The 22263-nt window shown below is 42.6% G+C and overlaps 1 protein-coding gene across 1 annotated transcript in view; it reads left to right on the top strand.

Moving 5' to 3' along the window:
- The window catches only part of UBXN2B (UBX domain protein 2B), a 33281-nt gene that overhangs the window by 3271 nt on the left and 7747 nt on the right, over positions 1 to 22263 (top strand). Inside the window, exons 2-8 of the mRNA XM_075920660.1 lie at positions 834 to 937; positions 2077 to 2148; positions 6311 to 6476; positions 6816 to 6902; positions 10940 to 11049; positions 14310 to 14447; positions 18460 to 18621. Coding sequence (XP_075776775.1) covers positions 834 to 937; positions 2077 to 2148; positions 6311 to 6476; positions 6816 to 6902; positions 10940 to 11049; positions 14310 to 14447; positions 18460 to 18621 — 839 coding nt within the window. The remainder of the gene's footprint in view (positions 1 to 833; positions 938 to 2076; positions 2149 to 6310; positions 6477 to 6815; positions 6903 to 10939; positions 11050 to 14309; positions 14448 to 18459; positions 18622 to 22263) is intronic.

Here is a 22263-nt window from a genome sequence, read left to right as displayed (position 1 = left end):
ATAGTTAATGAGGTAATTCAGACTCCTGTTTATTTTAATTCTAGCAGATTTATGCAGAGTTGCCCAGGTCCTTCAGGCTAGTGGGTTGGCAGTGTGGAGGATACAGGAGTCAGGACAGGGCCTTGGGGATTGGGAGAGAGAGGGTCAGTACAGAAGGATGGAGAATGCAAGAGTGAGAGTTGGGGGGCTAAGGAGGCGCTTTGGGTGGGGGGCTCTCATCCAGTATGAACCTTTTCTTTCCTCTACCCTGCTGCCAGGGGCCTTTTCTTCTTCTCCCCTGCTCCAGCACTACAGCCAAGGGCCAGGAGGGGGGAAAGAGCGTGGGGCAGGAGGGCTACTTACCTAGTGTGCTGGCAGGCAAGGTGGCGGAGCCCCAGCTGTACTGGCCACTCCCTTGATGGTACAGCTGCCCCCAGTGACCACTCTCATATTGCATCCATCCAAACAGCAGGCTCTCTCCTTTGTATTATGGACAACAGTCCTTTCCTGGCACAACCACACCCTGACCTTGCTTTAAGGTAGGAGAAGAGGAAGCTGCATACCAAATTTGGTGGCCTTAGTTCTTTTAGGAGGAGTTGTTGAACAAATGGACTTGCATGCAGACTCACTAACATATATAGAGGGGGATGTAAATAAATACAAGCATGTTTATTACAGAGTAGAAGTATCCAAACAAATTTTATGAAAGTATCTAAATATTATCAGTCATATTCCTAAATCAATAAGGAACCCAAGCTTCTAAAACAATGTATACAAGATGTATTCTCTTGTTCTTTGAATAGTTTATATCTCTAATCTTATAAGCTTTCTAAAAAGTTTGGTGTTTAATGTAGTTGGCCTTGGCTGGGTTATACGAAGATGAAGTTAAAAGCAAGTTATCCCATTCAGACAGATCACCAGCTACACTGGTCAGTAACTCAAGAGTACCTGTTCAAAGGTAAGAAGTGTTTTGTACATTAGGATTATTAACTTATTTGACATCTGTAATATCTATTTCAGTTCACTAACTCTGCTTTTTTGTGTGTGCAACATTCAGAAGTCTGATTTCAAAGAGAGATTATATTTCAATGTGTGTTTAAAAAGCTATAGCAATACAGAAGAGTAAGGTGGGGGGTCCTCATAATACTAGGACCAGTCCGCTTCCTTCATAAGCATCTGTAGCATATAAATATTTATTGAGTAGTTTTCATTCTGCAAGTGCTTCCAACCACTTAATGATTCTGTTAGCTCCTGGGAAGGACTCAATATTAAATGCAGAAGTAGTTATGCCTTCACACAGATTTGGGCATATTACCTGCTTTTTGTTGGGGAAACAGCCATTAGGAGCAGGCACAAAAGTCACATGGAGGGCTATACATGGGTGCATCTTCTGGGTCAGGAAGCCACATTGCTCACATCAACATGAAACACTAAGCTCTATCCAAAAATATTTTTCCACAGCTGCTATCATAAGAGCCAGATAATCGCATTTTAACATCATTAGTGTGTGTACAGTATCAATTACAATGAGGTCCTGGTCCGTGACTGGGTTCCTAGCGCTCTGTTATTTATTTGTATTACCAACTCTGGTACATCCTGTTTCAGGTTCAAATACAACAAAACTAGTTTTGAAATATAGTTGAAGGTTAAAGGCTAGATTCTGCAGCACTTAGTCACACTGAATGTTACCTGTTGATGTCATTGGTGCCACTTCCTATTTTGCATGTATAATGATATTACTGTGTGTGCTTAATTGAGCTGCCATCCACTCTTCCCTTGCTAGAAGGTGACTATTTGGAACTATTTACTGTGTCCATGAGAACATATGCCATTACAGTTTTTCAACAATTTAGAATTAATTCATCAAATATTTATACAGTGAATCTGAATGGCTGTTATAGCCCATTATGTCAGAACTTTTGAAAGACCGTATTTTCATTTTTATTTTAAGTGTAGAAAAACCCTCTAATCACATTACATAGGGCAGTCATAAAGTCCAATGTACTTGTTACTATGGCTACATTATGCAGTATATGTATATGTATGCATAAAATCAGTAATATTTTAATCAAATTAATTTTTTAAAAATATTTGCAGTCTAAAAATTGACTCCTTCAGAAGCTTAAGAAAACCAGAAAGAAGCATGAGTGATGACAAAGAAAACCAAAGGTATTGTAAAACAAAAGCTTATTTATTTATAACAATTGTGAATAAGGTACTAATTTACATTTTTTTCCCATTCATATACTTTTTTCTGTCTTCTTTCTTTCTTAATGGCATCGATCTTAATCTTTCTTGTAAGTGGGAACATAAAGTTTGTTCTGTGACTCAGTAGAAGGAAATGACACTTGGTATGGAGAATAGCCTTTTTTACTTAGAATAAAATGCTTCATCCCCCTTTCATCAACCTATAATCTGAATCTTTGTGAACCATAGACTTTCATTCTTAAAGTCAGTTTTACATGTACTATTTATTTTAAAAAACCCTGTACAATATTGCACTTGATAATCCATCACGCACATGCCAACTTCAGGAAAATTTTATTTTAGAATTAAATCAAATGTATAGGTTACGTGTTTTGATAAATAATAACATGTCTCTTAGATTTTGTATCTGAAACTGAAATGAATATTATGTAGATGTATTAAAAAGTGCTAGTAGCTCTTCCAAATATGCTTATTTTCTACCTCGGCATTACTGTCCATTATGTTTAGTAAGCAACTCTTAATAGCTTTCTTTAACTAGCTTGGGGTTTGGTTCTTAGATTTAAACAGGTGTATAATGAGTAATTTTTCTATACAAGACTCTAACTCTCACCATTATTCCAAAATCGTCCCTAATGAATTGTTTCCTTCCAACTCTTCTCTGTTTGGGTATGTCTACACTAGCCCCCTAGTTTGAACTAGGGAGGCTAATGTAGGCATTCGAAGTTGCAAATCAAGCCCAGGATTTAAATATCCCGTGCTTGATTTGCATCTTCCCGGCCGGTCACCAGTTTTTAAAATTTACAAATCCGGACTAACTGCCCACGTCTACACGCGGCAGGGACCCAGTAGTTCGAAATAAAGCCCTAGTTCGCACTACCAGTTGTTCCTCCTGGAATGAGTTTTAACTGGTAGTTCGATTTAGGGCTTTTTTTCAAACTACCGGGTCCCTGCCATGTGTAGACACGGGCAGTTAATCCGGACTTGTAAATTTCAAAAACTGGCGACCGGCCGGGAAGATGCTAATCAAGTGCGGGATATTTAAATCCTGGGCTTGATTTGCAACTTCGAATGCCTACATTAGCCTCCCTAGTTCGAACTAGGGGGCTAGTGTAGACATACCCTTTGTGTTCTTGTTTCACTCTTTATCTTTGTGGTCCTTTTTTACCTTTTAATTATGTGAATCTTTTATTTAATATTAAAATAGAATACTTAAACTGATAGCAATAAATTATTAACTTGTTAGATCTATCTCCTCTGCTTTATTACATCACCCTTAGTTTACAGACATCATGGTGAGAGAGCAGAATCTCACAAAACTAAGTGATTGGGCAACAAAATGGCAAATGAATTTTATTGTTGATAAATGCAAAGTAATGCATATTGGAAAAAAATAATCTCAACTATACATTAAAAATGATGGGGACTAATTTAGCTATAACCACTCGAGAGAGATCTTGGAATCGTTGTGGATAGTTCTCTGAAAGCATCCACTCAATGTGCAGCAGCAGTCAAAAAAGCAAACCAGTGTTTGGAATCATTTAAATAAGGATAAAAAATAAGACAGAGAATATTTTATTGCCTCTATATAAATCCTTGGTATGCCCATATCTTGAATACTGCATACAGATATGGTTGCCTCATCTCCAAAAAAATGTAAAAGGTTCAGAAAAGGGCAACAGAAATTATTAAGGGTTTGAAACAGGTGCCATATGAAGAGAGATTTAAATCTGATACTTTTCAGCTTAGAAAAGTGGAGACTAAGGGGGGGATATGATAGAGGTCTATAAAATCATGACCGGTATGGAGAAAGGGAATAAGGAAAAGTTATTTACTTATTCCCATAACATAAGAACTAGGGGTCACCAAATTAAATTAATAGGTAGCAGGTTTAAAACAAACAAAAGGAAGTTGTTCTTCACACAGCGCACAGTCAACCTATGTAGTTCCGTGCCAGAAGATGTGGTGAAGACCAGGACTTTAACAGGGTTAAAAAAAGAACTAAATAAATTAATGGAGGTTAGGTCCATCAGTGGCTATTAGCCAGGATGGGTAGGGATTGGTGTCCCTAGCCCAGGGGTTGGCAAACAATGGCTCCTGAGCCAAATATGGCTCTCTTGCAGCTCAAGCTCAACCCTCCCTCTTGCTCCTCCTGCAGCAGGGAGCTTATGCTGGCGATCTCGCCTTGTGGCCCCCCGCAAGATTGGAATGCCAGTACCGGCTTCCTGCAGGGGAGTAGGAGGGGAGTGGAAGCCCCAAGCCTCCCCGACAGATTCGGCTTGCAGGAAAGAAGCAGAGCTAGAAGTGTCTCTGTGCTGCCACTTTCCTTTCCCCTCCCCGGGCTATGGGACAGCAGCGCATGGATGTGCTTCCAGGAGGCTTTTCCCACTATTCCTATTGGCTGGAATGTGCACAATGGGAGCAGCGGGAGGCAGTGCCTGCGACCCTGACTCCTGCACCTCCATGTCCACAAACTGCACCCCCAGCAGCAGCAGAAGTCCCATTAAAACAAGTCTATGAGTACAGTGTTTCATTTATGCTCTTATTAAATCATCATGTCATTTATCAATAATATTAATTTGTATATTTTCAGTCATGCAAATGGCCATTTTTATACTGGTTCTTTGTTGACCACTTGTTCTGAATGTTGATGTACTTTGGCTCATTAGTTCGAAAAGCTTGTCGGCATTATCCTCTATCAGAAGCTAGGAATGGGTGACAGGAGAGGGATCACTTGATGATTACCTGTTCTGTTCACTCTCTCTGGGGCATATGGCATTGGCCACTGTCAGAATACAGGATATTGGGCTAGATGAACCTTTGATCTGACCCAGTATGGCCATTCTTATGTTCTAGTTTTAATCTTGTAAATGGTATCCGACTGAATTGTTTTGTCCTGAATCAACTCACTTTGTCTGCTATACTTAAAGGCTACGTCTACACTGGCACCCTTTTCCGGAAATGCTTAAAACGGAACAGTTTTCCGTTATAAGTATTTCCGGAAAAAGCACGTCTATATTGGCAGGATGTTTTTCCGGAAAAGCACTTTTTCCGGAAAAGCATCCGTGGCCAATGTAGACGCGCTTTTCCGGAAAAAAGCCCTGATCATCATTTTCGCGTTCGGGGCTTTTTTGCGGAAAAGACTACTGTGCTGTCTACACTGGCCCTTTTCCGGAACAGTTTTTCCGGAAAAGGACTTTTGCCTGAACGGGAGCAGCATAGTTTTTCCGGAAAAACACTGACAATTTTACAGTAGATCATCATTGCTTTTCCGGAAAAGCAAGCGGCCAGTGTAGACAGCTCACAGCTTATTCTGGAAAAGCGGCTGCTTTTCCGGAATAAGTGGCCCAGTGTAGACACAGTCAAATAGTATACCCAAGGAGAATAGGAAGCATTCAGCATTTTATTAAATATTTCGAATCAGATGAGTTAGAACTGAAATCAAATATGCTACTGCTTGGCAGTATGTTGTATTTACCTAAAGATTTTGCATAGCTGTGTCTAAGCACAAATTAACCCATAGCACTTCTAGTCTCTTACTCTTACTATTGAACATGTACATAAATTCTGACCTTAGATAATCAAACTACTAAATAATGCACTCTATGAAATGGATCTCATTCAATGGCTAGAAATTAATCTATTTTGGAAAAAAACTTAGATGTTCACTATTGTTTGTTTTATCCAATGGCTTTCTTTGAAGTTACTGCAGACTCTAAAGAGCCTCAGAATATAAACTAATGCTGTTCATCCTGTATTTCGATCAGACCAGCCATATGTCATGCACAAAATCTCACAGTGGAGATTATTCTTTCGAGTAAATGGCAGAAATCCGCACAAGATAAAGCATGTAAAGCCACAGCTATAGCGGTACTGTGTTAGCTACAACTTACGATTATGGTTCCTATCTTTTAGGGAAATCCCAAAGTTTATCTTTGTAGAGCCACTAATGTAACGATACTTTGAGCCGTGCTTCTTTGTGTATTGGGAAAGCCAGAACTGAATGGAATGTTTCTGTGATCAGTTTGTTTACTGAGCTTTTTTAAATTGAAAAATGGGTGTCCATACAGTACGTTAATCATGAATAATGTTCATGATTGTCACTCATGAACATTATTGTTTAAAGATTTTACTCAGGTGACTCAGAATATAGTGGACTACAGATTGTTGGGCCTTCTAATAATAAAAATCCCAGTAAAATTGTTGATGAACTTTTCAAAGAGGCGAAAGAACATGGTGCAGTTCCATTGGATGAAGCCGCAAGAGCCTCAGGTGATTTTAGTAAAGCTAAAGTAAGTACAAAAAAGATAGTTTCTTAAAAACTAAATGAATTATAATTACTTTTGTCTGAATGACTTATTGCCTCATGAATTATATTACTAATGTTTGAAAACGTTCAATATTTCATAGTACATGAACTGCTTAGCATGATTATAATTTCTAACTACCTAATATCCTAATTAGAAGGCATATCAGTTAGAACATTTTGTGTTTGTGTTAACCAAAAAACAGGCTTGTTGACATTTTAATTTATATGCTTGCACCTCATTAAATATCCCTGTAAATTGTTTCACGTATCTATTCAGGCTGTTAATTTTTTTAATTAACTTTCTTTTTAAATATTTTATCAGTCATTTTCAGGTGGTGGGTACAGATTGGGTGATGCATCACTGAAGCGCTCCGAATATATATATGGAGAAAATCAGAATGGACAAGATGTAAGTAAAATGTTGAACAGCAGGAAATAGTGCTACACATCTTGAACCCTGGTTAGTAATGTTTTGAAGCCCAAATTCTTAAGATGTTTTTATATAACAATAGTTTTGTTCATAATGAATAGCTACAGAGCCATGTAAAGTACATTTTAAGAATAATTTCTTAAAGCTAAAGCGTCTACATGGACAAAACGCATAGATTATGAAGGTAGAAGAAAGAGATGTTTGTAAGAGAAGTTGACTGACTGGGTGCAATGTTGTGAAAAAGTGTTGTATTTATGTGGGTGCTCCAAAACTCTAATCTGAGTTGCAAAATGCTCCTTTGGAATTAAAAAGCTTAATTTTGTGAGGAGGTGCATGCCATATTTTAAGGTTCCATAGGCATTATTTGTGTTGATTTAGCCCTATTAAGCACTTCACAACAATTCATAACTTGTAATATTGTATGTTGTCTTTATTCCCTGTGAACTAGAAAATGATTGTCCTTAACAATAAGCTACTGGAGTACTCACTAGCTAGATAAGATCCTTCTAAAGTTGATATTGGGTAGAAAGAAAATAAATATTTTATTACTAATTTTAAATCCAATTTAGGATGAAGATCAAACAGCCAGAATGGCTTTACTTTATACAAATTATTTATAAAAGTGGCATAATAGTGTAGTTGTTATTTCTGTCAGCTTATCGTTAGAAAGATATGTCCTTTTCCTGTCAGACTTGCATATTATTTGCACAGTGAGAGTCAAACATCACCAATAAAAAAATATTCTGACATCCAAATTGGGCCCTAAGCTACACTCGTGAAAGTGCTGGATTCAGTATGACAAACTGAGTAGAACAGAAGAGCTGTTTCCTGATTTTTTTGCCATTATCTTCAGCAGACTTGGATATGTGTGACTTAATAAACAACTTTGCTGATGCACAAGATGGAAAAAAACAACAGTGACTGAATCTTAGTCAGCAGTGCTAACAGGGGTAAAGAATAGTAAAACATTTACTTTTGCCCTCAAAGAGAGCAGACATGACTCTGAATATACAGAGAATAGAGCTGTGAAGTAAAATGATGCCATTTTTAGATGATCACTTTTCAGAGTAAAACTACACTTTAAAAAACCTGTAAAACTAAATTAACATTAAAGCATCTTTCTCTGGTGCCCTTCAGGGTCATCTCCACTTTGTCCTCTGTGCTCACATGATTTCAGTTATCTGCCAATTATTTTACAAATCTAATTCTTTGCTGCTAATCTTCATCGCTCTACACCTCTTAAGACATTCACATAAGTATATAAAAACTGTTTTGCCATCTCAAACTCATTCCCTCTGACCCAGAACTTTTCTCCTAATCTTTCTTCATTTTCTTCTCTAACGCCATTGTTAACTCCTCTGCTTTCCCATATTTGCAACCTGGGTTTTATCTTTGGGTACGTCTATCTTTGGCTTTTCTGTGATACCGCCATTAAATAATTTTTTTCGAGTAAGAGTGCATGCTCTTTCACCATCCCTGTAAACCTCATTCTATGAGGCATAAGGGATGTGTTGAAAGAGCACTTTTTTCTGAAATTTGGTGCCGTGTAGACGCACCAGATTTTGGAAAAGCTTCTTTCGAAAGTAAATTAAAAAAATACGCAATTTGAAGTACACAAATTGCGTATCTTTTTCTGATTTAACACTGCAGTCTAGACATAGCCTTTGATATCTCATGTTCTTTCCCCACCTTAACTAGTGTTCTGTCACTTCTTCCTTTAAGGACTTCCTACATAGAAACTTGGGGTGTTTCTAGATTACATGCCTCCGTCGACGGAGGCATGTAGATTAGCCAGATCGGCAGAGGGAAATGAAGCCGCGATTAAAATAATCGCGGCTTCATTTAAATTTAAATGGCTGCCCCGCTCTGCCGATCAGCTGTTTGTCGGCAGATCGGGGCAGTCTGGACGCGACGCGCCGACAAAGAAGCCTTTCTTGATCGGCACAGGTATGCCTCGTGAAACCAGGTTTACCTGTGCCGATCAAGAAAGGCTTCTTTGTCGGCGCATCGCGTCCAGACTGCCCCGATCTGCCGACAAACAGCTGATCGGCAGAGCGGGGCAGCCATTTAAATTTAAATGAAGCCGCGATTATTTTAATCGCGGCTTCATTTCCCTCTGCCGATCTGGCTAATCTACATGCCTCCGTCGACGGAGGCATGTAGTCTAGACGTACCCTTAGTGTGCAACAAACCAGTATGTGAATTAACAGTGCATTACTTGCTGCACACGAAGTCCACATGTGGATCCTGCTATGACATACTAACAGTTCTGTAGTGTGCTTTGACATACTGTTGTTTGAAATTTGGTTGTATGAAACAGCAGTAAATCAAAGCACATTACAGAATTTTCGGTGTACCGTAGAAGGATCCTCATAACCTGCTACTGTGTGGAGGCTAATGCACTATTCACACCCTGGATTTCTTCACACCAAGGATGTATCTAGACTACATGGCTCCATTCTCTGGCCATTACAAATACAGTCTTTTCCTGCTTATTTCCATCAAAGCATTCTTCTGCAAAGAACATTTTCCTATCTTGTTCCTTTGACCATGTAACCTTTCTCTTGTATTCCTTCACTGGCTCCCTTCTTCGCTATTGTAACAAAAATAAGGTGCTTGTCTGCACTTTCAAGGCCTTCTATGACTGTCCACCATGCAACCTGTCATTTCTCATTTAGTATTGAAAGGTTCAATCCTACCTCTGTAAGCCTATGATGCTAGCCTCTATCACCCACTTGTTCAATATGCAGACAAGTATATCAGGGTATGTCTACACTACCCCCCGAGTTTGAACTAGGGGGGTAATGTAGTCATCCGGAGTAGCAAATGAAGCCCGGGATTTGAATTTCCTGGGCTTCATTTGCATGAAGCCGGCCGGCGCCATTTTTAAATGCCGGCTAGTACGAACCCCGTGCTAGCGGGCTAGCTAGTTCGGATTAGGTTCGAACTAGCCGGCATTTAAAAATGGTGCCGGCCGGCTTCATGCAAATGAAGCCCGGGAAATTCAAATCCCGGGCTTCATTTGCAACTCCGGATGACTACATTACCCCCCTAGTTCGAACTAGGGGGGTAATGTAGACATACCCTCAGTGCTTTCTTTCATGCTGTCCATTGTGCCTTGGATAATCTCCCTGTAAGCAGCCACAAAACAACCACATTAACTTGTTTCAAATCCCTGTTAAAAATTCTTCTTTGCCCTGAGGCCTAGTGAAAAATTAACAATGATTAGGCTGCTGGATGAGCTGAGATGACAGCCTATCATACTGACCAGTATGTCTCATTGTCTCATTATGCTCCCTAGTCAGCCTGTCTGTATCCATCTATTGTCTCTTATCTTATAGACTTTAAGGTCTAGAGGGCCAGCAGGGTCTGTATTTTTCTTCTGTGTTTGTACAGTGGCTATCACAGTCAGGTCAATGATTTGGAGCTCCTAGGTGTTATGATAAAAATAACAATGATAAAGCTAGTTATGGGAATTAGTAACTGTAACTTTTGCTTTATTCCACAAGCAGTTAGAATACTAGTAGTAATTTGCAAGTTTACAGGGGCAAGGTCATTTTTAAACAAAGAGTATTAACTCTTTTGAAAGCAGTTGCATCACCTGTTAAGCCTAATACATGATAGTTGGCATGTTCTTTCTGTGTACCTTGTATCTTATCTATTAGCTATGTCACTGATAAAAGTCAAGGCTTATTGTGAAGTTCAAGGGTGCCAATCTGTCTGAGGTCTCAGTACCACTGAGTTTGTAATTTCAACTGTAGCAATAGTGCCAATGTTAGTAAAAGTCAAAATCACTTTTCTAAGGAATCTAAAAATGGCAGTTCAAAGTCTATGTACAAAAATAAACACAATTTTTTCTTTTGCCTTCTGTTTTATGTTTCAGTGTTTTGCTACAAAATATGTTTGTTTTAAATTTGGTATTCTAATATATGACAATATGTGTACACAGAAAAATCAGATAATTACTTAGGAATTGTTTCATTTGTTTTTTTTATTATACTGTCTTTGCTCAATAGGTTCAAATTTTGCTTAAACTGTGGAGTAATGGTTTCAGTTTAGATGATGGAGAGTTGAGATCTTACACAGACCCAACAAATGCTCAGTTTCTTGAGTCTGTTAAAAGAGGGTAAGTTTTATAATGATGGTTATTTTGCTGACTTTCTCATAACAATCAGTTGGAAAGAAGGGAAATAGTAATAAAACTATGATGAATATTAAAAAGAATGCATCTCTTCCACAGTATTACACAGTTGAGTACTGAAACGTTACATAATCATTCTATCAGAAACAAGGTTAAGCTGTTTGTTACTTCAGAGATACAGGCCTCTTTGCAATAGAAGAAAAAGCACTTATGCCTCCTGAAATTTTGTAACGATTGATGTGCACTTTTTAAATTTCCTTCTATCCTAAAAACCCGTTTTTGTGATGCAGGGAAGAACCACAATATGGGACTATTCCATAGACTGTCTATTTAACCTCTGAGCCCTAGATGTTGGCAAGCAATATGTGTGTGTGTGTGTGTGTGTGTGTGTGTGTGTGTGTGTGTGTGTGTGCGCACACACACGCATGCACATGCCCTCTGCCACAAGAGGGGGCCTAAACACATTGCCACTCTGTGTGCAGGTCATTTCTGAGTGCTCAACCAGAAATAATCTACATAGAGAATGAGAAGTCCTGTGGCACCTTATAGACTAACAGATTTATTGGAGCATAAGCTTTTGTGGGCAAAGACCCACTTCATCAGATTCTACCCTTCTGCTACATAGAAAGTGTTCTTTTATTTCCTTCTTGGCAGAATACAGGTGAAAGGTTTGTTTTTTGGAGTCAAAAGAAAATATTTGAAGTTTAATTACTAAAAATTATGTTATGGTAGTTAAAACACTGCTTAAATCAAATTGTACATTAGTTCAGTCTCTTAGGGCTTGTGTATAGAGCACCAGCAAAGCATGCCAGAGGGTATGATATGTAAAGTGCTCTAAAGGTGCTTCATTCACATAGGGCTGTGTTATTGAGAACTAATTATCTTTTAGACTGCCCCAGCAGAATCTGCATGGGACAGTTAGACGGCAGCATGCTAGAGCACTTTACCCATCACCTAGACTGTGATTTGTAATCAAACACTAAAATTGGGGCTCCACCTTGCCTGTGTCACACATGACATCATACTTCAATATGATGGCCACCTCCAGCAGTAGGCTAAGAATTGCCAACTATGATTCAAAATATTTCACAGCTTATTCACTGCTACAACTGCTTTCTTCTTTTTGAATATTCATATTATCCTGGACTGAGTAAAAGCAGTATGATTATTCCTTAACATGAATAATGTTTTCATACCTGCGAAGTATCCACTGTGTATGTGAAGAACCATTTTTCTTCCCTCAGGGCAGTCTTAGCAGAAATATTTTGATAACACTTTACCTTCTATACTGTTAACATATGGTTTTAAAAGATGGATGCATTTTTTTGGTGTGTGTGTGGGGGGGGGGTCTATAAAATAAATACATTATGTTGAAGATTTGCAAAGGACTTTGGGTACATCTACACTGTAGAGCTATTTTGTGATACTGGAAGTATCCTGAAATAGCTGTTCCGCGTCTATTGAAGCAGCCCGTTATTTCTAAATAGATTTTGAAATAGAAGGCAGGTTATCCTGATGTCCACGAAGGTTAAGGGGTGTTTTGGAATAGCGAGTTATTTCAAAATTTGGCGCTATGTAGACAGTGCCAAATTACAAAATAAGTTATTTCAAGCTAAAGGTGCTGTATAAATGCACCCTTTGTGATCCTTTGAATTGAATGGTGCTATGCAAAAGTAAAGTACAATATTATTAAAAATTACTCAACACACTTTTTTGTTTATTTAGGGTTACAAGTTCTATTGTGATGAGTATTGAAACATGACAAAAGTTATAAAATTAAATAAATTTTGAACATTTGAAATTACTCCAGGGACTGCCAAGTCCAATTTCTGAAACCATATATAATGAGAGGTATAATGAATATATGCATATATGATAGAATCCCTCTTCTCTTCATCCCTCTACATATTGGCTGTTGTCTGAGATTGTAAGCTCTTCAGGGTAGAGGTTGTATCTTTGTGCCAAGTTCTGTACAAATACATACAATGGGATAGCATTAGTAATTGAAGGCCCTGGATACTACTGATATGTAATAATCAAATAATAATCAGTTGATTATTTCTCAAAGCCATTTGAGGCTCGGGGATGGGGCAGTCCTGGACAGAACAAGGTGCCCCCCTGCTAGCCCCATTCACCTGCCTGGTGAGTCTGTCTTTGCTTTTCATAAAACCATATAGAAAAAATCCATTCCAGCCACATCCCATTTTCCTGGAACAATGTCATTTACTTGGCTTTAAGTTATGATAACAAAAGCTGTATACAGGCAGTCCCCGGGTTATGTACAAGATAGGGACTGTAGGTTTGTTCTTAAGTTGAATTTGTACTTAAGTCGGAACTGGCATCCAGACTCAGCTGCTGCTGAAACTGACCAGCGGCTGACTACAGGAAGCCTGAGGCAGAGTTTCTCTGCCCCGGGCTTCCTGGAATCAGCCACTGATCAGTTTCAATAGCAGCTGAATCTGGACGCCTGGGACAGAACAGCTGGGGCGCTGCCGGGTAGGTCCGCGCAGCGCCGCACCTCGGCACTGCGGGGACCAACCCAGCAGCACCCCAGCTGCTCTACCCCAGGTGTCCCCAAGTCAGCTGCTGCTGAAACTGATCAGCGGCTGATTCCAGGAAGCCCGGGGCAGAGCAAACTGACCAGCAGCGGCTGAATCAGGACGCCTGGGGCAGAGCAGCTGGGGTGCTGCTGGGTTGGTCCAGTAGCGCCAAGGAGCGGCGCTGTGGGACCAACCGACAGTGCCCCAGCTGTTCTACCACAGGCATCCGCGAGAAAAGCCTGGTCTGGAGGGGGGGGGGGGGCGCGCAGCTAGTGCACCTCTTCCCCCCCCCCCCCCCCCCCCCAGCAGACCAGGGAGACACGGGTGGCGGGACCGAGATGCGCTGCGGTCCTGCCGCCCGGGTCCTCCGCGGGTTTGCTCGCGTCTCCCTGGTCCCTGCTCCGCGTCTCTCTGGTCCCGCCGCCCGCGTCCTCCGGGGCGAGAAAAGCCCCGTTCGTAAGTACGGATCCGACTTAAGTCGGATCTGCGTAACCCGGGGACTGCCTGTACTGAATTTGGTGGACCTAGATCTTAAAGTTTAGGCGGAGTTCTTGAACAGACACACAGACAGTCTTTCTCAAATATGCAGTAAATTGTTTAGATTTTTGTAGGGTCCATACTGCAATATTTTAGTGTATTGTAATTGAGAATTTCTACTGGGTACTTTAAGGAGACAGCTAAAATGGTTTGTTTTTTGTGTTTAAGAGAGATTCCTTTGGAACTTCAACGACTGGTGCATGGTGGCCAAGTTAACTTGGATATGGAAGACCACCAAGAACAGGAATATGTAAAGCCTAGATTGAAATTCAAAGCTTTCAGTGGAGAAGGGCAAAAACTTGGAAGGTAAAAATAAATTTAAATAAATTCATGTTCTCTTTTTTTAATTGTCAATGACGCACATGATAGAAGAGTAGTGTTCAGGATGGCTGTGAAAGGCACATTTTATTCTTGTAATGTTTTCTATGATGCTGTTCAAATAGTCCTTTTAGATGCTGATTTAGTTGAGTTACCGAGATTTCTGGAGATGTTTATCTAGTGCACTTTCCACTTACAGCATTTAATAGAAGAAGTGTTCACTGATCAGTCTTGGTCAGAGAATGTAGAGAATAAAAACAAGCACTTTGTTCATCCAAAATATCACAAGTCAAATATGTTAAGTTAGAAGATCCCAGAATTAAGGTTGCCTGTTCCATCTAATTCTATTCCAATGTATGCATCCCTTCTTTTACGTTATTCAAGGCTGCAGAGTAGACTTTTGTAGTCCAGTTCAAAATCTGAAGCTGACACATCCATCTGAATTTTTAAAAATTACCATGGAAATGAAAGAGTTTAAGGAGGGAGGAGGGCTGTCAGCAAGGCCATAGGACTGTGTGGTTTCTGCCTTCCTCACAAGGATGGGAGTGCTCTTTTCTGCATTGTTAGGTTTTGCCTCTTCCTTCTCTAGCTCTGTCACTAGTGTGAACACTATTTGTAATCTTATTATTTCCTTGGGGCTCTCAGCTTGGCAGCTCACCTCAGACTTGACATGATCGTGCCCAAAGTGGTAACACCTCTTCATTCAAATTTGGCTTGGCTGCCTTACTGTCATTTTGTGGGCCCTCTCAAACTTCCTATTTCCTCCCTCCCCAGGAAATTGCATAATTACATGATTGTATACTTTTTTTATATATATAAATTAGTCAAATTTAGGAGATTTTTCCGTGAGAACAGCAGAACCTGCACCCTTGAAACCAGGGTGATACGCTTGCCGAATTTCAAGTCCCTGCTCCAAAGCATGGAGTTGCCTGTTATAAGAATTTGTTTTAACATTGGCAAAGCCACATATTTTACCCTGGACTTTATTCTCATGGTTGTGACTCAACCACTTTTGCTAAAATTTTACAAAAGCTTCATCCTGAAGTGGACACCCAGCACGGAACATTGTAGCCTGAATGCTTACCATTTGGAAAAGTTATAAGCAACTAAAACCAGGATCTTAAAATGGATAGGGTGACTATATTTCCCAAAAAGAAAATATGGCACTGCATGGGATTCGCCTGAGCCCTGCTACCCGGGGCTGGGACTAAAGCCTGAGTCCCACTGACAACCCAGGGTTCACAGCCAAAGTGTCTCTTCCCCCTCTCCCCAGGGGACTTGCCTGAGTTTTTCTTCCCTGGTGTAGGTCTGACAGCCCTAGCCAGGGCTCAAGCCTGAGCCTGACAGCCCAGCATTGACATTGGGAGCCTTCCACTTCCTCTTTCCCCTCCTCATATGTGGGACTTGGCCAAGCTTCCTGTCAAGGCTGTTCCCCACTCTGGCACAATGAATGCAGAAGTTGGAGGCCCTACAGTATGCTAACATCTTTGTGGCTGATATAGAACACCGTTTCCTCACATCCTGCCCCCTTTTACTCCTCCTCTACTTATGCTACATCAATGACTTCTTTATGATCTGAACCCATGGCCAAGAAACACTGGATGAATTCCACAGAGACTTTAACAACCTACACCCCACCATCAGTCTCAGCCTGGACCATTCTACATGAGAGATCCATTTCCTGGATATCACAGTACAGATCACCAATAGTAAATTTGGATATCGCAGTACAGATCACCAATAATAAATTAGGGTATGTCTACACTACAGCACTAATTCGAACTAACTTATTTCGAATTAGTTAATTCGAACTAAGCTAATTCAAATTAGTGCATCTAGACCTAAAAACTAGTTGGAATTAGCATTTTGCTAATTCGAACTAGCATGTCTACATTGAGTGGACCCTGAACCGAGGTTAAGGATGGCCGGAAACAGTGCCGGCAGGGCATCAGATTAGGACTTAGAGCGTGGAGCTGCTATCTCAGGCTAGCCGAGAGGTGTGCTTAAAGGGACCAAACCCCCACCCTGGACAGACAGTTCTCAGGGGTTCCCTGTTCGCTTGTCTAACTCAATGAGGAACAGCAAAGCAGTCCTGGGTTGGAATGCCCTGAATGCCCACACTCAGCACATCATAGCACTTGGCCATCAGCCTGGCTGCACTTACCGCAGGCTGCCATCGGGGGGGCGGTCAATTGGGGGGCTGCAGGAGAGCTTCCACCCTGAGGAGCCCGCAGAGCCACCCCAGTCCTCCCCATTGGGGGCTCGTACCCCATTCCTCCCTCACCTCCTTCCACTTACCCCTTCCTAGCCCCCCTTCCTGATGTACAAAATAAAGGACACGTGTATGTTCAAAAATAGAAACGCTCTTTATTGAACAAAACTCAGGGAGTCTGGGAAAAGGAGGTGGGAGAGGGTGAGAGTGGGGAGGAGGAAACCTGGGAGGAGGGAGTTGGAAGGGGGAAGCCAGGGGAAGGAAGAGGAGGGGAAGTATCAAACTATGGTACGCCATGTCTTCAGTACTGTGTACAGATGTGATCTCCTCACCCCAGAAAAGATATTTTGGCCTTGGAAAAGGTTCAGAAAAGGGCAACTAAAATGATCAGGGGTTTGGAACAGGGGTTTAGAAAAGAGGAGACTGAGGGGGGATATGATAGAGGTCTATAAAAGCGTGAGTGGTGTGGAGAGGGTGCATAAAGAAAAGTTCTTCATTAGTTCCCATAATAGAAGGACTAGAGGACACCAAATGAAATTAATGGGTAGCAGGCTTCAAACTAATAACAGAAAGTTCTTCTTCACAAAGCAAATAGTCAACCTGTGGAACTCCTTGACGCAGGAGGCTGTGAAGGCTAGAACTAGAACAGAGTTCAAAAAGAAGTTAGATAAAGTCATGGAGGTTGGGTCCATGGAGTGCTATTAGCCAGGGGGTAGGAATGGTGTCCCTGGCCTCTGTTTGTGGAAGGATGGAGATGGATGGCATGAGACAAATGGCTTGGTCATTGTCTTTGGTCCATCCCCTCCAGGATACCTAGTATTGGCCGCTGTCGGCAGACAGGCTACTGGGCTAGATGGACCTTTTGTCTGACCCAGTATGGCCATTCTTATGTTTTTATGTTCTAAGCTCCAGGCTCAGGGTCTCACTGGACCACCTTGATTTTCATGCAAATCTGCTCCTGCGTGGCCTGGCTGTCAGCTATCCTGCCCTAGACGGCCGCATTCCTGTGCCTAGTGCGGAGGTCGTGGATGTTGGAGGCTTCCCCCCAAACCTCGATGAGGTCCACAATGTCTGCACTAGACCAGGCGGGCGCCCGCCTCTTGCGGCCCCAGGCAGGCTCCTGGGAGCCGCCAGCCTGATCCCGGGAAGAGGCAGAGGGCTGGGTGGCAGTGGGTGGCTGGCTCGTGTCGTGCCAGTTGCAGGGTCTGCTGGCTGGGTGCTGGCAGGCTTGCACCTGGCACGGGCACCGTAGCCAGACTGTGCCCCTTTAAGGGCTCCGGGGCCGGGAGGGGGGCAGACAAGTTGCCCTGGTGGTGCCCAGAGTGGCCACCAGGGCAAGCTGGGGAGGGCTAGCCTCCCACTAGTTTGAATTAAATGGCTACACAGCCCTTAATTTGAACTACTTAATTCGAACTAGGCGTTAGTCCTCGTAGAATGAGGTTTACCTAGTTCGAATTAAGCGCTCCGCTAGTTGGAATTAAGTTCGAACTAGCGGTTTGCCTGTGTAGTATTACCAAAAATGTTCATCTGTATGACTGTATTAACCTTCCCTTTTATAGTGGTGATATGCATGAAATAAGTCCTGTATATAAAAAATAACATACAAGAAAGCTTGTGTATGGATAAAATGCTCTTGTGTAACTAAAGTACATGTATATAAAATCTTATCCATATATTAATGCAGACAATTTTGATATTTTTCAGTATTCCTGCCAGTTAGTATACAGTGCATGATGCTGGTTTCAAATAGAAAAGAAAGATTTAATACCTGCATTTCAATCCTTTTAGCCTTACACCTGAAATTGTCAGTACGCCTTCTTCCCCAGAAGAAGAGGAGAAATCCATTCTTAATGCCACTATTCTGATTGATGACTCCATTGCAACAACTAAAATTCAGATTAGATTAGCAGATGGAAGCCGTTTGATACAAAGATTCAATCAAACACACAGGTAAACTAATGTCATAGAGGTACAACAACTAACCGTGTTTCTTTCAGTAACATTTTATATCTAGTAGATAGAAAAGGAACTAAAGTAGCAGCTGGCATATAAAAAGGACAGAATGACTTTACTAATTATGAATGTTTGCAATAGAGCAATACTAGAGGTAGAATAACACTTCTGGGGGTAATCCAATTCACTCATTAGGAACTGCTAAATTCATATAACTTTCATCATCCAAGATCATGCTGGCTTTGTTTGGCTGGCTGATGTGTGCTATTCTGCACTTACTTACCCATTCTAAGGGCGTATTTGTGCAGAGTTTGGCAGAGTTATACTGTTGTCACACTTTCTGCTCATGTGCGTAAGAGCTGTGATGGCAGAGGGTAGACAGTTCAGGCTGGGATACAGTCAGCAGAAGGATTTTTTTTAAAACGTGAATAGTACAACCTCTCTTTTTTTCCCCCCTAATTGGTTAAGAGCAAGGCAGCTGAGGCTCAGTCCAGTTAAAATAATGGTGTTGCTGCTAGGCTGGAAGTAAAGCTTTCTTGGAAATAGATTTCCTGTCCCATTACAATTTTTGTAATGTCAAAAATACTCACATTCTGTATAGGCACAAAAACAATCTTTTGAGGTAGTTGCAAAGAGCCAAAGAAAAATAAATCCCATAATAGTCAATGTAGGGTGCAAAGGACACTCACCTGGGATGTGGAAGACCATGTTCAGTTCCCTGATCTGAATCGAGGAGAACCAGACTCGTAGTTGGATCTCCCGCATGCAGCTGAGTGCTCTAACAACTGAGTGTCCTGCTTGTCTAGAAACTGTCAGCAAAAGTACTTTGGATGACACCATAACTTCGGATGACACCGAGTCTACTCAACACGCGGTCCATGGGCTGCATGCAGCCTGTGGTGCCTTGAGCTGCTTCCTGGGCTCATTGCTGGGGCTCCAGCAGCAGAGCCAAGCACTGAGCCGTGCAGCTTTGAACCAGGCTGTGCGCGCAGGAGCTGCCAGCCAGCTGGGTGGGGAGGGAAGGTGGAGACAGCAAGAGGCGGCGGCAGAGCACGCCTGCCGCATCTGCCACAGCAGCAGCACCTCCCCACAAGCAGAGCCATGTCTGCGCGTGTGTGGGAACTGCCAGCCAACAAGGAGGTGGGGAGTGGCAAAAGGTGGCGGCAAAGCACATCTGCTGCATCTGCCACAGTGGCAGCGCCTCCCCGAGCCAGGTCACATCGGCATGTGCAGGAGCTGCTGGGGGCAGCAAGAGGCGCGTGGCAAGGCAGTGGCAGAGCTGGGCAGCAAGACAGCGATGCAGTGGCGGAGCCAGGCAGTGAGACTAGAGTGAGAGAGGTCTGGGTGGGGGCTTGGGTAGTAATCAATATACAGGCAGTCCCCGGGTTATGTACAAGATAGGGACTGTAGGTTTGTTCTTAAGTTGAATCTGTATGTAAGTCGGAACTGGCGTCCAGATTCAGCCGCTGCTGAAACTGATCAGTTTCAACAGCGGCTGAATCTGGATGCCAGTTCTGACTTACATACACATTCAACTTAAGAACCCCAGGCATCCCCAAGTCAGCTGCTGCTGAAACTGATCAGCGGCTGATTCCAGGAAGCCCGGGGCAGGGGCTTCCTGTAGTCAGCCACTGGTCAGTTTCAGCAGCGGCTGACTTGGGGACGCCTGGGGCAGAGCAGCTGGGGTGCTGCTGGGTTGGTCCAGTAGTGCCGCCGCTCCTCGGCGCTACTGGACCAACCCAGCAGCACCCAAGCTGCTCTGTCCCAGGCATCCTGATTTAGCCGCTGCTGAAACTGACGAGCAGTGGCTGAATCAGGACGCCTTGGGCAGAGCAGCCGGGGTTCTGCCGGGTTGGTCCAGTAGCAGCCAGAGCGGCGCTACGGGACCAACCAGCAGCACCCCAGCTGCTGTACCACAGGCGTCCGGAGCAAAGCCACAGAGCACGGGGGCAGCGGGACAGCCCAGACGCGCCGTGGCTGTCCTGCTGCCCTCGGGCTCCTTGGCTTTGCTCTGCTTTGCTCCCCGTCTCCCTGGTCTGCAGACCAGGAGGACGGGGAGCAAAGCCGCGGAACATGCAGGCAGCGGACAGCCCAGATGCATCTGGGCTGTCCGCTGCCAGCGTGTTCCACCGCTTTGCTCCCCGTCCCCCTGGTCTGCAGACCAGGGAGACGGGGAGCAAAGCAGAGCAAAGCCAAGGAGCACACGGGCAGCGGACAGCCCAGACGTGTCTGGGCTGTCCACTGCCCGCGTGCTCCGCCGCTTTGCTTCCTCTCCCTGGTCTGCTGGAGACCAGGGAGACAGGTCCCGTTCGTAACTGCGGATCCGACGTAAGTTGGATCCGCGTAACTTGGGGACTGCCTGTACAGCCTGTCCCTGAGTTACAAATGGTCGAGTTACGACTGTTCGCATTTATGACCAAAGCTCCCATGGAGCAGTCTTAAAGGCCGTCCCCGAGTTACGAACATGACCCACGCTTACGAACAGCGCAGTCGCTATGTAACTCAGTGAGGCCCGAGTTACGAACAAATTGAGTTATGGCCAAGTATTTGGTCCATAACTCATTCGTAACTCAGGGAGAGGCTGTAATGGTCTTCCGTTGATATGTGTTTTAGTAGTTAAATTGCTGAATTGTCATTGCTCATTAAAAGTGCTGTCATATGGGTGAAAATCAGGTAAATATTGCATTTTAGTAATATCAGCAGAACTGACTTAAATGGGGCCTGCGTGTTGTGTATCTTGCATCAATCTTTGTATTCATGCCTGTCAGTATCAAAGAAGCTATTTGCATATATTTGCAACCGCGCTTAAGTTGCGGCCCTTGGCCTGTTCTGTGGGTATGATTGTGGCCCCCAGGGCTTCCAAAGTTGAGTAGCCCTGTCCTAAGCAGTGTCAACATAAAAAATGAGTAATCATCTTTAAACCAGCCAAAATGCAAAGTATATAGGACTGGAGAACAAAATTAATGTTGCAAAATTCTCCCAGAAGAAAAATAACATACTTGTGCAGCCTTTGGAGATTTAGTGTAATAAGTCCTCTTCAACCAACAATTAAGAAAGCACACTGCAGTATTCAGGGCTTAGTTACACCACAGGACTTTTGGGGCGGCGAGGGATATGTCTGTTTCTCTCAGAAATTCCATCCTAAGCCCAGAAAACCTTTCCTGACAAGAGTTTTGTTGAAACTAGTGTGTTCTCACAAAAAGTTTTAGTAAGTCAGCATTTTGTGACAAACCACTGCATTGAATGTTCCTGACCAAAATTTAAAATGTGTGATCATCATGCCATTTTTCCCCATTATTGAGGGAGTTTCCCCACTTTCAAAGGAGTTTTGCCTTCCAGAAGTAGAAGGAGGATTCTGGACCCCAACCTGCCCCTGGAATCTCATGTATTAATAGCCATGAGCACTTGTTTCCATATATTTTGTTAGGCAAAAATGTCCCTTTCTCTTATAGCTGTCATAATTATCCAAGCACTAATGATGTCAATATAGAGCACCCTTCACTGGCCAATGTGTGGCAGATGATCTGTGAGAAATTACAACTACTGCAAAATGTTGCTGTGTGCTGCTTAGTTGTTGGTTGAAGAGGACTTATTACACTAACTCTCCAAAGATTGCACAAGATAATTATTTTTTGCAAC

This window comes from Pelodiscus sinensis, chromosome 2 (assembly GCF_049634645.1).
Source record: "Pelodiscus sinensis isolate JC-2024 chromosome 2, ASM4963464v1, whole genome shotgun sequence".
NCBI lineage: Eukaryota > Metazoa > Chordata > Testudines > Trionychidae > Pelodiscus > Pelodiscus sinensis.
The sequence above is the reverse complement of the archived record's forward strand: the minus strand, read 5'-3'. Positions and strand labels throughout refer to the sequence as shown.